The sequence below is a fragment of the Labeo rohita genome, chromosome 7 (genome assembly GCF_022985175.1).
Source record: "Labeo rohita strain BAU-BD-2019 chromosome 7, IGBB_LRoh.1.0, whole genome shotgun sequence".
Lineage (NCBI taxonomy): Eukaryota > Metazoa > Chordata > Actinopteri > Cypriniformes > Cyprinidae > Labeo > Labeo rohita.
This window is the reverse complement of record NC_066875.1, coordinates 17,109,757-17,126,149: the sequence shown is the minus strand read 5'-3', so window position 1 is coordinate 17,126,149 and position 16,393 is coordinate 17,109,757. Positions and strand designations below refer to the sequence as shown.

The 16,393-nt window shown below is 35.1% G+C and overlaps 1 protein-coding gene across 1 annotated transcript in view; it reads left to right on the top strand.

Moving 5' to 3' along the window:
- The window catches only part of col4a6 (collagen, type IV, alpha 6), a 95,079-nt gene that overhangs the window by 42,998 nt on the left and 35,688 nt on the right, over positions 1 to 16,393 (top strand). Inside the window, 1 exon segment of the mRNA XM_051116002.1 lies at positions 225 to 302. Within this exon segment, the coding sequence (XP_050971959.1) occupies positions 225 to 302 (78 nt within the window).

The window sequence follows — 16,393 nt, the reverse complement described above, 5'->3', positions numbered from 1 at the left end:
ACAACCTGTTGCTGTTACACATATTCACAAATACCAAGAAGTAATAGATGCTCATATAATTTTATTGCAGTTTTGAAAAGAAACTGTACACTGATGGATGATGTAATCTCTGTATAACTTGTCAGTCATTTCAGAGTAGAGTTTTCTTTGTATTGTATTGACATATGACTTGGACAGTAGCACAGGATTTAATCTTGTCTCTCTGTGTGTTTTTGTGTGTGCAGGGATCAAAGCTGCAGGAGCCGTGTGCAGGTCGGGACTGCAGTGGACCGTGCCCGTGTTTGCCCTTAAAGGGTAGCAGGGTGAGTGATGGGGAAACTCTGTTTGCCAATGTTATGACTGTTCATACCACTCGCTTGACCTCATCCCGTATATCATACACCACTGTTAAATGCAAATTTAGACCTGCACTTACCTTTTCACTCGCGCACACAAATAGATCCCTCATGTGTGAGGTAAACGCATGAATGAACATTAACTTAGAAACGTACATCTAGATAAATTCATACACATGATTCTGTTTTATTCTTACTGCTATCTCATTGACACGCTAGATATAGAAACAGAGCTCAAGAACAAACATAGAGCAGGTCACACAGTCAAGAGTTCATTGTTCAAACCAAACTGATACGAGACTGTCTCAAATGCCCTGTTCACACATACCGCTGAAGGTCACAAGGTCGCTGTACTGTTAGTTGGTCGTTAACCGGTCATAGCTTGTCAACAATCTGATTGCAAATGAGATGTATCCTGATTTTAAAGGATTAGTTCACTTCCAGAAATTAAATTTCCTGATAATTTACTCACCCCATGTCATTCAAGATGTCTTTCTTTCTTCAGTCGAAAAAAAATTACGTTTTTTAAGGAAAACTAGTGGACTTCAATGGGAGCCAATGTGTTGAAAGTCCAAATTGCAGTTTCAGTGCAGCTTCAAAGAGCTCTAAATGATCCCAGCCAAGGAATAAGATAAAATAATAAAATTGATATACTTTTTGACTACAAATGCTCATCTTGCACTAGCTCTACAATGCGTGATTATGTAATCACGTTGGAAACATCACACGAAAAATGCGTTTGACTTTCTTTTCATGTTTGCTTTGTAAACACTGGGTCGGTACTTCCACCTACATCACGCGTGAGCATTCAAATATGAATACGTAATGCGTGAGGTCAAGTAGTGTTGTCACGATACTGGAATTTCTAACTTTGATACGATACCTTGAAAAATATCGATATTCGATACCATTTTTGATACCACATCGTTCTCATCGTTCATAAATGCTGGTTAATACATTAAAATTATTTGATGAACAGATTTTAATGCCGGATTCACATATAATCACCGATCCACACATGCAAACGTGAGCGCATCACACGCGAAAACAATGCTCAGTTGCTCACTGGATCATCATAAAGACAAATTGTAGAATTTAAGTAATATTTTTTTTTAATAAAGTTAAATAAGCACTAGTTAATTTACATTTGACCACAGTTAAAGTATTTACTTGTCTAAGATTCCTCCTCAGTCAGATTATATTAACTTGAAGAATTATGGTGAAAAAATGAGACAACACTCATATCAGCAACAATACTAGGCCATCTTGGTTAATGATTCAGTAATGTTAAAATGAGAACGGTTACCAACCTCTTTATATTTATATAGAAATATATATTTAGATATTATTTAGATAGATATATTTCTTTATATAGATCCAGGTGTCTGTCTTTCAGGTGCTTTGCTAAATTAGAGGTGTTAGCGCCTTTTGTTAGCACTGCTCTGTAGCAACTCTTTCATATTGGCTTGCTTGTGTCCTTCGGCTTTCTATGTTCATTTGCTTCATATCCAAAATATTTCCAGATAGCACTCTTGCTGTGTTCTTTATCAACCAAAGCCGGTCGCGGAGGCGCCGCACTCGCCATCTTTCTATTCGCTTCACTTATGCTATTTAATCAGAGCGAATGAGACGGGACAGGCACTGCGGTCACGTGTGGTGTTTGTCAACACGCCTTTGGAGAAGTGAAAGTGACAGCTCGGCTAGTATCGGTATATCGATACTTCGGGAAATTAGTATTGGTACCGTTCAGATATTTCAGCATCGATATTTATCGAAATATCGATATTTTTGACAACACTAAAGTCAAGCTAGTGCAAGACAAGCATTTGTGGTTAAAAAGTATATATATATATTTTTTTTTTTAAGAAAGTGACCGATTGTTTCACTAGATAAGACCCTTAATCTTTGGCTGGGATCGTGTAGAGCCTTTTGAAACTGCGATTTGGACCTTCAACCTGTTGATCTCCATTGAAGTCCACTATACAGAGAAAAATCCTGGAATGTTTTCCTCAAAAACATTAATTTCTTTTCAACTAAAGAAAGAAAGACCCAAACATTTTGAATGAGATAGGGGTGAGTAAATGATCAGGAAATTTTTATTCTGAAAGTGAACTAATCCTTTAAATAGGATGCCATTGTATTTTGACCAAAAAAAAAATCAGTTTTTAGTTAAACTTTACTCAACTTTGTTGTATTACTGGGCACACCCACATCATTCTGTTTGCGAAATTAATCACAAAACATAGGCTTTGTTCATAATAATAGTCGGAATGAGATTTTCAGGCACATGAACACAAGCCTGAACAGCGCAGAACAGCACATGACATTTTTAATGTTTACAAAGCTGATCCAGGTCATCACGAGGCACGTTTTCCCATGTGCCTCATGAGGAACTGATGAAGCAAAATTTCCATTTTTCTGCTCTATTCCTACTCACAGCTTGTCGCTCTCTGTTGTTTTAGAAGAAAGTCACTAACGCCTACATCATTGCTAAAGCAACCAATGCACAAACCAGATATTACACTGACTGAACAAACATATCTGATTTAAGTGCTCGCAAAATATAAGTAGACAGTAGGTTCTTAAAGGATTAGCTCAATTCTAGAATAAAAATTTCCTGATAATTTCAGCACACCCATATCATCCATGTTCATGTCTTTCTTTCTTCAGCCAAAGAAATTAATGTTTTTGAGGAAAACATTCCAGGTCCATATAGTGGACCTTAATGGTGGTCAGTAGGTTGAAGGTCCAAATTGTAGTTAAAAAAAAACAAAACAAAACCAAAAAACGTATATATGTTTTAACCACAAATGCTCGTCTTGCAGTAGCTCTGCAACTCATTCCTTATTCTTATTCCTCATCTGGGATTGTGCCCTTTGAAGCTGAATTGAAACTGCAGTTTGGATCTTTGTTGTTTAACGTTAAAGTTCACTATATGGAGAAAAATGACTGTATTTACACACTTCGAATCTAAGTTATTTATTCCCACCTTGGCAGAAGGTCAAGCAGTTCAGGAGAAGTTATTTGGTAAAGTACAAGTCTTTACAATGCTTGAATAAACCACAGGAAAACAAATATTCATACCCCGTAGATATAGAGTTTCAGCCCACTTAATGTTGCCAATCACAGAGATGTGAAGCATTGTGCAGGAGTGAGAGAGAGATGGGTGTTTGCCAAGAAGACATGTCTCCTGAACTGGTATGACTTTGGAGTTTATCCAAGCCACTGCTGAGTCCTGCTTACTTCACACCCAGTCAGTGTGCCATGGCTGATAGTTGATTTTACCGATTTGATTTGAAGTCTTTCAAAACATACATTAGGATTTGTATGAAATCACAGAACTGTATCTTTCTAGAAATGGAAATCTTTCTAAAAAGACCATGACATTTCTTTGCTGGTAAGAAAATACTCCATCTTTCAGAGTTTGGGGTGAGTAGGGTTTAAAGTGCCAGTAAAGACTTGTACACTGTTACATAATATACCTGTTTTAAAAAATGCTGTTCTTTTGAACTTTCTATTCAGCTGTTCTGAACATTGATAATAATAAATGTTTCTTAAGCTCCAAATCATATTAATATGATTTCTGAAGGATCATGTGACACTGCAGATTGGAGTAATGATGCTGAAAATTCTAATAATATTACAATGTAATGTTAAAATACTGTTATTTGATGTCATTTTTTTAGCATACTTTCGATAAAATTTATGCAGCCTTGGTGAACATAAGAGACTTCTTTCAAAAACATTAATATTTCACAAACTTTTGAATGATGTGTGGATTTTAATGCTATTATACACATGAATTGTTATCACAGAAAGGCATGAAGGAGAGGTCGGAATGAGATAGCAAAGAATAAGCATCATCACTTTAACACATATGCATACAATATTTTTAATGATTTTCTCAAATGCCATTTTTTAATTATTCATCAGGCACATGTGATGATGGTTAAACCACAGCACAACAACACCCACAAACCAAAAATGCACAGACAAACCATGGTTAATCAAGTTCTTTTATATGACGCCGATTAAAGCCACAGTCTGAAAAGATGACTGATAAAAGATAAAACTGTGTGAGTTCTTGCGTATGCTGTACCTCTCAAATCTTGAACATTTGATGTTTATCACAAATGTGGCCACACACCTTTTTTTAAAATTGAGATTTTAGGGCTGTTAGGGCAGAAAAAGTGTGACTTTGCCTAATATATCTGTGTGTACTGTGTGTAATTATTATGTATATATAAATACAAACACATTCATGTATATATTTAAGAAATATTTACAAGTATATGTATTTATTATGATTTTCACATAATTTATATATAATATTTTGTACATACATTTATATATACATAATAATTACACACAGTACACACACATTTATTAGGCAAACTCAAATTTTTATTTTGATTGCGATTGATCATGATTAATCGTTTGACAGCCCTATTATATTTATAAGGTATAAGGTTTTTTTGTTTGATAAATAAATGAATGCATTTACATGAGATTAAGTTCTTGTTTTTTTGTATGCAAAAGCATGGTGACCCTGATGGTGGCCACCATGTTAAGGTCATCTGACCATGTTGCAGTAAAGTAATGCACCTTATGTTAATTTGCCTTTTGCCTTTTTTCTGTTAAAAGTTCAGAGTAAACAGTTGCTTTACAAACCCACAAAGACATGCACACACATACTCAAAATTCAAGAGTCATAGCACATCCATTCCATCTTCCCTGGAGCGTGCCAAGATGTTGACACACAAGACAGAACTGCTCTCGAGGTCAGATTTATGGTTACTTGGGATCTGTTAACACCTACAAGATGAAAGATGTATTTTATGAGCATGATCACACATATGCCAGCTACTATGTGACAGCGATAAGACATAATGTTGAGAAATCGGTTGTTTTGCTGTTTGGAACCACGAATGCTTATTAGACAAGCAGGAGGAGCAAACAAAGAGAAAAGTTGCCACCTCCATGCAGGATTTTCCACAAGCAGGAGTGATGATAAATAAGCATAAAAGAAAGAACAGGATGTTTCCACTCATCTGCTAGTTTAATTTCAGTATCAAGTGTGGAGGAAGATTCTGTAGTAGTGTTTATTTTCATAGTTATTGGAAGAACAGAAAGCTTCCTTTCTTTTGGCCTTACGTCATCATTTTAATGATACACTCAGGGTTTTGTGCTGCAGTCAAGCATGGTGAATATGCAACATAAACCCGCTGCATTAGTGCAGACGGATAATGCAGGTTGTTTAACATCAGAAACCTTGTGATTCAGTAGGCCTTGCTCTGTCAGTGTCTGAACCCTTGCAACTCAATGCACCCAGCTCAAAGTGGGCACAGTGTCAAGTCTGAATTGAGCTGCAGTCAGTGTCCAGAGCAGAAAAAAAATCAGCGTGGTTGTTTAGCTGCCTATTTGCCCATTGCCATTACCTTTGATTCCATTAATCCGTCGACACAAAAGACACGGCCGGAGTGGGTAAACCATCTTTGAGCCTGACTTCACCACCACCAATAGAACTGTGGCCCCCAAAAACAACAGGAGCCAATGTGATGCGATGCAAAGTGAGTGAGCTCTGAAAAGTGCAGTCAGCCGTACTGGGAATGTCTGCTTCAGAGGAGCACAAAAACAGACTGAGAGACAACGGGAGCGTTTACTAGTTAACCATACATTTATTTGCACCATCACTTAGGGGAAAAATATGCCAAATAGTGTTACATTTAAGTTTAAATCATTGTTAATTACAAAAAACAGAGAGCACAGCCTTTGCTTAACTCACCATAAAGGAGAAGTCCACTTCCAGAACAGAAATTTACAGATAATATACTCACCCCCTTGTCAACCAAGATGTTCATGTCTGTCTTTCTTCAGTCATAAAGAAATTATGTTTTTTGAGGAAAACATTTCTGCATTTTTCTCCATATATATATTATCTCCTGAGTTTGAACTTCCAAAATGCAGTTTAAATGCGGCGTCAAATGATCCCAGCCGAGGAAGAAGGGTCTTATCTAGCAAAATGATTGGTTATTTTCATAAAAAAAAAAATGCAATTTAAATTCTTTTTAACCTTAAACACTCATGTTGTCTTTCTCTGCCTGAACTCTGTATTCTGGCTCAAGACAGTTAGGGTATGTCAAAAAACTCCAATTGTATTTTCTCCCTCAACTTCAAATATCATTTCAAAATCATCCTACGTCGCTACAGAAGTACCAACACAGTCTTTGCAAAGTGAACATGCAAAAAAGATCAAGCACCCTTAACAAAAAAGGTAAAACAGTGATATAGGGCGATTTTGAAGTTGAGGGAGAACATGAGATGGGAGTTTTTCGACATACCCTAACTGTCATGAACCAGAAAAAAAGTCCAGGCAGAGTAAGACAAGACGAGCGTTTGACATTAAAAAGTATAAAAATTTTATTATTTTTATAAAAATAACCAATCGTTTCGCTAGATACAATCTTTCTTGACTGGAATTGGTTATAACCACATTTGGAATTGTTTGAAGCCACATTTAAACTGCATTTTGGAAGTTCAAACTCAGGGCACCATATCAGTCCATTATATAGAGAAAAATGCTGATTTTTTTTCCTCAAAAAACATAATTTCTTTACGACTGAAGAAAGAAAGACATGAACATCTTGGATGACAAGAGGGTGAGTAGATTATTTGTAAATGTTTGTTCTGGAAGTAGACTTCTCCTTTAACAACACACATTAGGGCTATACATTTTTTTCCTATATTGCACACCACAAAGAATTTGAAATTTAATACATAGAAACTCCCATACCTGCTGGGTGAAACTCTATGCAAACCTAGCTGCAAGGTATGCGAAAGTACAAAAAGCTAACTAGTTGGGCACATTGCTTCATATATTGCATGTCACATGTATGAAATGTTTGAGTTTTCTGTGCTCCTGCTACTAGTTTAATATATACACAACAATACATACACTATTTTCAAAAGTTTGGGGTTTGTAAGAATGTTTTTTTTTTTTGTTTTATTAATCTTAGGCTCACCAAGGCTGCATTTATTTGATCAAAATACTGTAAAAAAACAGTAATTTTAAAAGACTGTTTTCTTTTTGAATTGTTTTTTAAAAATATAATTTATCTCTGTGAGGCAAAACTGAATTTTAAGCAGGCATTACTACAGTCTTTAGTGTCACATGATTCTTCAGAAATCATTCTAAGAAGATTATTTGCTCCTCAAGAAAGATTTCTTATTATTAGGAATGTTAAAAACACTTTTGCTGATTAATATTTTTGTGGAACACATGTGGAACATTTTTTTGTGGAATATGTTTTATTTTTTTCAGGATTTGAATGAATAGAAAGTTTAGAGGAGTGACATTTATTTGAAATAGAAATTTTCATAATGTAAAAGTCTTTACTGTCACTTTTGATCAATTTAATGCATCCTTGCTGAATAAAAATATGAAGTTCTTAAAAAAAATCCTACTGACCTCAGACTTCTGTGATGGTGTTTTAGTGAAACGTTAAAAAATAAAAAGATTACGAGGTTAAAGTCATAATATTTTGAGAATAAAGCCAAAATTACAGTAATAAAGTTGAAATATTACGAGAATAAAGTCGAAATACTACAAGATTAAAGTCGAAATGTCAAAAATAAAGTCGAAATGTTTCAGGAATTTAAACTGTAAAAATGAAAGTTATCATTTTTAGTATAGCCTATATTGTGAGAACCAGGAGAAGTTGATGATTAGCAGAAATCATACCATGTGTCACACTCGCGGGGACAGTATGCGACCCGAGTTCTCATCTCCAGGTCTTTTGCTGATCTCACCCCCCTCTCTCCACCCAACAGTTTTACTGTCTGCTCTCTACTGTCCTATCTAATTAAAAAAGGCATAAAAGCCCCCCAAAAAATATATATATAATTTTGATTTTATTCTCAAAACATTTCGACTTTATTCTCAAAACATTTTGACTTTATTCTCGTAATTTCAATTTTATTCTCATAATATTTCGACCTTATTCTCGTAATTTCGACTTTATTCTCAAAATATTACGACTTTAATCTCGTAATCTTAGATTTTTTTTATTTTTTAACGCCGTCATAGACTTCTGAACAGTAGTGTGTATATTAATCTTCATGTGTAGTAAGTGATAATGTCATAATTAAAAAAAAAAAAAAGAAAATCAAATTAAATTGGTTTCATTGGTTGTACATTGGTAGAACATTCTAGAATCAACTTTGATTAATTTCAAAGTGGATATGTTGCTGTTTTAAAAATTAACTTGGAAATTAGTTAACGGGATAGTTCACCCAAAAATGAAAATTCAAGTCATTAATTACTCATCCTCATGTCATTCCAAATCCGTAAGACACAAATTAAGATATTTTTGATAAAATCCGAGAGCTTTCTGACATTGACAGCAAAGCAACTACCATATTCAAGGCCCAGAAAGTAGCAAGGACATTGTTAAAATAGTCCATGTGACATCGGTGGTTCAACCTTAATGTTGTAAAGCTAAGAGAATACTTTCTGTGTGCAAAGAAAACAAAAATAATTTATTCAACAATTTCTTCTCTTCTGTGTCAGTCTTCGATGCTCATTCATGAGTAGTAGAACCAGTGCATCCCAGTTTTACGTCAGAACACCCGCTCCTGCGTCAGCAGCACCACACGCAAACAGTACATTGTACTGTCATGAACACGTATCGAAGACTGACACGGAAAAGAAGAAATTGTTAAATAAACTCGTTATTTTTGTTGTCCTCAATATTTTTCTGGACCTTTACTGTGTCAGTTGCATTACTGTCTATGCAGGGTCAGAAAGCTCTCAGATTTCATCAGAAATATCTTAATTTGTGTTCTGAAGATAAACGTCTTACAGGTTTGAAATCACATGAGGGTAATTAATAACAGAACTTTAATTTTTGGGTGAACTATCTCTTTAAGACATGTTTTGTCCGATATCAAGAATAAGTGGAGCTTCATAAAAAGTGTTACCACTGTTGTTTTTTGACAAATACGTTAAAGAAATACACCTGCCTGCATGAGGCCATTCCTGAAGCATCTGTGTCCAGCTGTCTCAGAGCCCTCCTTAAAGACAAACATCAGTCATGATGAGCCATCTTAAAAGGGCGTTTTTCTTTGGTCAGCCACCCAACAAAAACAGGCACCCATACTGGTCTCATTTGGACCAAAAACATCCGCTTCCAGACAGGTCAGAGGCTGCAGGATGCTGAATTAAATGGCTGGGTTAAGGGCAGCCAAAGAAAAGCAAAATGTGCTTTCATGTGCGTGAAGCATGTGTGACCACTTTAGCCATTCTGACTCGGTCTGTCCATTCTTGGAGCAAGTCCAGCCTTGACTTTCACAGTGATGAGTCTCATTGTTTAGTCTCAGTTAGGATTATTAAAAGACACTTTGTCTGAAAGCAGAGATGTACATGTGTGTGTAATATAATGTGCAATATTTTCTTATCACAAGTGACTGATCCCAGATGTCACAGCAGACAATAAATATTCAACACATAAATAGTCAGTGAATCACTTAAATGTGTGGATATTTTGTGTCTGTTTATGCTGATGTTTTATTCCTTTTCTTTCCTTGATGATCAGAACCGGTTACTGATTAATTAATGTCGCAGATAGACAGAGAACGACTGGCCTAGTTTTCAAGGGAAGGGTTTAAATGTTATTTATTTTGATTATGAAGTGTTTTTTGTTAAACATTGCACCAGTAAAGTGTCTTAGACGTATGCAGTAAAATGTTTTCGTTACATAAAAATGCACCTCGTGGTGACAGCTTATGTGCCTGGTTTTATTGAAGTCAAATGACTTATAAAATTATTATTATACATTATATTTAATATAACTGAATCAACTTGATTTCATTAAGATATACAAAAGTAATTTGTTAGGGTCACATCATGTTACCTAAAAGGGTAGTTCACTCAAAATTCCAACCTAAACTCATGACAAAAACGTACCTGTGGGAACATTTTTGCAAAACGTGAAGTATGTTTATGTTGGCGCCAAAGCAGTTTGCTTTTTCCCCCCTAGAACAGATGAACGTACATATGGTACGTTTTATGTGATAACGTACTACACCTAAACCCGATTGTATGAACAAAAGCGAATGTGACATAAAAACACAATTGCAAGCATGCCGCTTAAGCTTGTTTTTCGATCTCTCATCTTTCAGCTTTTTCATTGTAAATCATGTTTTTCACAGGATTCGTACTCAAGGATTCCACATCCTGAGTCCAGTTTTGTGCCGACTGAGTTACTGAGCGAGCTTGTTATGTCTAGAAATCAAAATATATGGAGTTTTAATCATAACTGTATGAAAACAATTACAAGTGCTTGTTGTTTTACCGCCTCTAGTGTTAATTTCTGTTGGAAACTGCAGTGATACGTACTTATTGGCGCGTATTTTGCATTTTGGGAAAAAGTTCCCACAGGTACATTTTCGTAATGAGATCAGGTAGCAAAATTCTGTCATTTAAAAATGTTCCCACAAGGAAACACAAATGAAGATACATTTTAGTCCCTTAATGAGATCAGGTAGCAAAATTCTGTCATTTACTTACACTAATGTGAAACCCATAAGACTTTTATTTTTTGAAACACAAATGAAGATGTTTTTAAGAGATTTTAGTCCCTTAATTGAAAAAGTATTCATAAAACCAGTGACTTTTTCCCCTTTTTTGGACACTTTGTTTTATTGAATAAAAGCACCTGAAGTGTCTCATTACAAGACTTCTGATTGATATAAATTATTTTTATGATCTCTTAATAACCTTTTTGAAGCATCAAAGTTTTGATGGAATGGACTTTCAATGGAGGGACATAAAGATTTAAAAAAATATATCTTAATTTGTGTTTAGAAAGATAAATGAAAGTCTAACAGGTTCGGAATGACATGAGTATCAATCATTCACTGACAGAATTTTCATTTATGTGTGAAATATCCTTTTAAACAGATGTGCTGTTTTATCCCGTTTTTTTTTTAATCTGTTTGATCCCCATGCCTTGCTCTACTTTTAGAGGGATCTGCCTCAAATACAACCACAATCCAAACAAACATGAGTCATGTGTTTAGGGCTACAGATGATTTAACCAAACAACTTGACTAGACAGAGACACGCATGAGGGACGCAATCCATAGCTGTTTCATGCATCAGTAAGGTAGCTTGTGTGGATCCAGATCAAGAGGAAATAGCCAATAATTTTACTTGTTTAGACTGACCCATAGTGCTAATTCTCATGGATTAGTTTTAACAAGACTCACAATGTTACATCCAGATGTAAATTATTTACACTTCCTGTCCAGCTTGATTTGTATCCCTGTGTTTGGTGTTGTTCTAAAACAGGGGTGTCAAACTCCGGTCCTACAGGGCCGCAGCCCTGCAGAGTTTAGATGCAACCCTGATTAAACACACCTGATCCAACTAATCAAGTTCTTCAGACTTAATTGAAAACTGCATAGTATGTGTGTTGGAGCAAGGTTGGAACAAAACACTGCAGGGCTGCGGCCCTCCAGGAACTGAGTTTGACACCCCTGTTCTAAAACATAATCATTTATAATAAGATGCAAGGAGGTGAGAGGTCATTTTCACAAAGACCCCAACATGATCTTTGGCCCTAGTGACCTTTGACCCTTTGACCAGGTTGAATTTGTTAGAAAGCATCTTAGTTATTAACCACACTTTCTTTGCATGAAAGTCAATTGTATGTGTGGAAATAAGACTGTCCCCTACTGGAGATCATATGCAAGTACAAGGGCAAAAATGTATGTTAATAGAACTTGTAACACTTACAGTGAAATGGATGGGTTTAATGCATCACATGAATTCTTGCCAGCATATATGCAATAGGACTGTAAATATAAAAAGATATGATAATATTGTTGGTGCTTGATTTCAGATATATAATCTGATAAGAGGTTACATCTGTGAAATCTGATAACCAATATGCTGATAGATTGCAAAACACTGTGTAATAGATGCATTGCTTTCTCCATCTCTCTTCTTAATACTTTTCATTCTTTGCCTTCAGCATTGTTAATACATATACATAGTTCATGTAGTCTTTATGTCTTTTTATGTCTTTGTCATGGATAACACACATATATTTAGTTTGGAAAATATACAGCCAGTAATGTTTGATATGACTGAAACTTGTGATAAGTTTATTCTGACAGCCTTTTATCCTACTATTATTATTATTATTATTGTATTGCACAACATTGCTCAGTAATTCCAGAAACACGTAACATTTTTTGTTTGTGTGTTTGTTTTTGTACAACTTTATTCAGTAATTCCAGAAACTAATAACATTATATTAGCCAAAATGTTAAAAGGAAAATGTGTGACCTCTAAATACAAGTAGCTATTATTATTATTATTATTATTATTATTATTATTATTATTATTTGTAGGTGCTTTCTTCTTGTTTTTAAATATTACTTTCATAGCCTTTTGGCTGTATACTGTCATGACAAACCTCTCCATGGGTATGACACTTTTGACACTACCAGTCAAAAGTGTTTGAACATTTAAATTTGTAATGTTTTTTAAAGACGTCTCTTCTGCTCACCAAGCCTGCATTTATTTGATCCAAAGTACAGCAAAATGGTAACATTTTGAAATATTTTTCTATTAAAATTAACTGTTTTCTATTTAAATATATTTAAAAATGTCATTTATTCCAGTGATTTCAAAGCTGAATTTTTAGCACCATTACTCCAGTCACGCAATCTTTCAGAAATCATTCTAATATTCTGATTTGCTGAATAGAAAGTTCAGGCGAACAGCATTTATCTGAAATAGAAATCTTTTGTAACATTATAAATGTCTTTATCAAAAAATGTAATAATAATAATAATAATAATAAATGTTTATTGAACTGCAAATCAGCGAATTAGAATGATTTCTGAAGGATCATGTGACACTGAAGACTGGAGTAGTGATGCTGAAAATGAGCTTTAATCACAGGAATAAATTACATTTTAAAATATATTCAAATAGCAGTTATTTTAAATAGTAAAAATCATTCACAATATCACTGTTTTACTGTACTTTGGATGAAATAAATGTATGCTTGGTGAGCAAAAGAGACTTTTTAAAAAAGCACTAAAAATCTTACTGTTCAAAAACTTTTGACTGGTAGAGTACATAAATACATATATGTGTATACACACATGTAATGTTGAACTAAAATCAATCAGTCAGTTAATCCCATTCGATCATGCCCAGAAATACACAATTGTCTACACGATGGTGCTAAAAAAAAAAAAAAGCTGGCGCTAATAATCAAACTAGGTAGCTATTTTAAGATGAAAGTCTCACATAAAACCATAATAGCATTAAATGCCCAGCTGTTTATAAAGGTTGCACGCACACTTAAACACACCGTGACTCATTCATATATACTACACTTGCATGCCTGTGGGGTTAAGTTTTGAACAAGAGCAGGACTGCTGAGTCAGAGCGTGTGTGTTTTCACTGCTGTCTGCCTGGCACGGCTGCTTCTTTCGCTTATGCAGGCGGGGTAGTGCAGTTAGAGAAATTTGGTTATCATGGCTGAATCACTCAGTCCACACCCTGCCCCTTTTTGATGTGTTTCCTAATGCTGCTTCCATCACCGCTCCCGATGAACACACGGCGCGACAGGTAAAATCACGCCTGAGCCTCGCTGCCCTCGAACAATGATTCCTACCAAATCCTCAGAGCCAACAGGACTGAGCCGGGGGAATCTGTTGGCTCATGGATTCTGTTGGCCATTCCGACAGGAAGTGAGGTGCATGCTCGCTAGCTAGGCGAGTAAGACTGGGTGGCTTAGAACGGCAGAATGAGTTCTATTGTGTCCATTGTGAGGGGCCAGATTTGTGCCACAAATGAAGCAGTCTAGTGCGTGATAATTTGGCTGGAAGTCATTTTTTCCATCTTCGTGTTTTTAATATCAGTGTACACAGGTTGAAACCCTATTAAGCGGTGTGTGAAGGAGACAGATGAGAGCAGATCACAGTCTTGAAATGCCTTGCGGTAATAAAGAAAAGCGCTATAGTGGTTTTTAAAGCTTTCTGCTTTTGCTTGGCAGTGGAATGCAGTTCAAATCGTCATCAGTGGTCTCACTGGTCACACCAATTAGTGTAAATGAAACAACTAGATTTGTGCCATGCTAAGGTCACCAATCCATGTCAATTCCTGTTCCTGCAGAGTTTAGCTCCAGACCTAATTAAACATGCCTGTACCAGCTGATCAAGGTCTTCAGGATTACTACCCTAGTGAAAAATAAATATACATTTATTTTAAATATATAAAATATATATAAAGGTGTACTTTTAGTATACTAAACTGGTGTATTTAAAGTCTGATAAATTGGAACAACTAATTTTGTACTTAATGCACTTTAATTGTGTGTGGAAGTAGTGCTAAATCTTACATTTAAAGACTGATATTATTTAAAGATCATATAGTTCTCATCAGTATACAATAAAACATATTTTAGGCTTAATATTAAGGAAAGTGCATTGTGCAGAAGGAGTACTCCAAATAAAGTTTAATTACAATTTTTATATAAGTCTCGATCAATATGTCGGTAATTATGTTAATATACTTGAACTATACTTATAGTATAAAATAAATTCATTTTAAATCTATTACTTTTTTACTAGGGTAACAAGTTATATGCTGCTGTGTAGCAGTTAAACTCCTTAAGGGAGTTTTAAGTTTTAAGAACTGTATGTTTTTTAGTAAAAACAGCAGTTGTTAAAGATGGAAAAAATAAATATGAGTTTGAGTTTGCATCTTAATTTGCATTTTAATTTAGATTAGACTTAGATTGGTTCCATTTGTTAACATGAACTTCTAAAACATTTATTAACCTTACTTATTAAAATCAAAAGTTGTCTGTTAATATTTAAAGGACCTGGGCTACAGTAACATGAACTAGCATGTATTTTTATTAAGTAATGTTAACAAAGATTAGTAAACCCTCATGTCATTCCAAACCTGTCAGAGCTTTGTTCATCTTCAGAACACAAATTAAGATATTTTTGATGAAATCTGAGCGCTTTCTACCCCTGCATAGACAGCAATGCAACTGACACGTTAAAGGCCCAGAAAGGTAGTAAGGACATCAATAAAATAGTCCATGTGACATCAGTGGTTCAACCAGTGGTTCAGTTTTATGAAGCTACGAGAATTATTTTTGTGCGAAAAGAAAACAAAAACAATGACTTTAACAATTCTTCTATTCAGTGTCAGTCTTTGACGCACATTCTTGCGTGTACATTCCTCTGCTTGCAAACAAGACACAGCACATCCAGGTTCTACGTCAGCATCAGCAGCATCACACACATGCATTGTGATACCCTCATGAACGCGTGTCACGGAAGACAAGAAATTGTTGAATTAAATTTTTGTTTTTGTTTTCTTTGTGCATAGAAAAGTATTCTTGTAGCTTTTTAACAATGTCCCTACTACCTTTCTGGGCCTTGAACATGTCAGTTGCATTGCTGTTTTTGCAGGGTCAGAAAGCTCTCGGAATTCACCAAAAATATCTTAAAGGAGAAGTCCATTTCCAAAACAAAGATTCACATATAATGTAATCACCCCCTTGTCATCCAAGCTGTTCATGTTTTTTTTGTTCGGTCGTAAAGAAATTATGTTTTTTGAGGAAAACATTTCAGCATTTTTCTCTATATAATGAACTATATGGTGCCCTGATTTTGAACTTAAATGATCCCAGCCAAGAAGGAAGGGTCTTATCTAGCGAAACGATCAGTTATTTTCAAAAAAATAATACACTTTATATACTTTTTAATGTCAAATGCTCATCTTGTCTTACTCTGCTTGGACTGTTTTTCTCCGGTTCATGACGGTTATGTCGAAAAACTCCCATCTCATGTTCTCCCTCAACTTCAAAATCGTGCTATATCGCTGTTTTACCTTTTTTTGTTGAAGGTGTTTGATCTCCTTTGCATGTTTACTTTGCAAAGACTGTGTTGGTACTTCTGTAGCGATGTAGGAGGATTTTGAAATGATTTTTGAAGTTGAGGGACAAAATACGATTGGA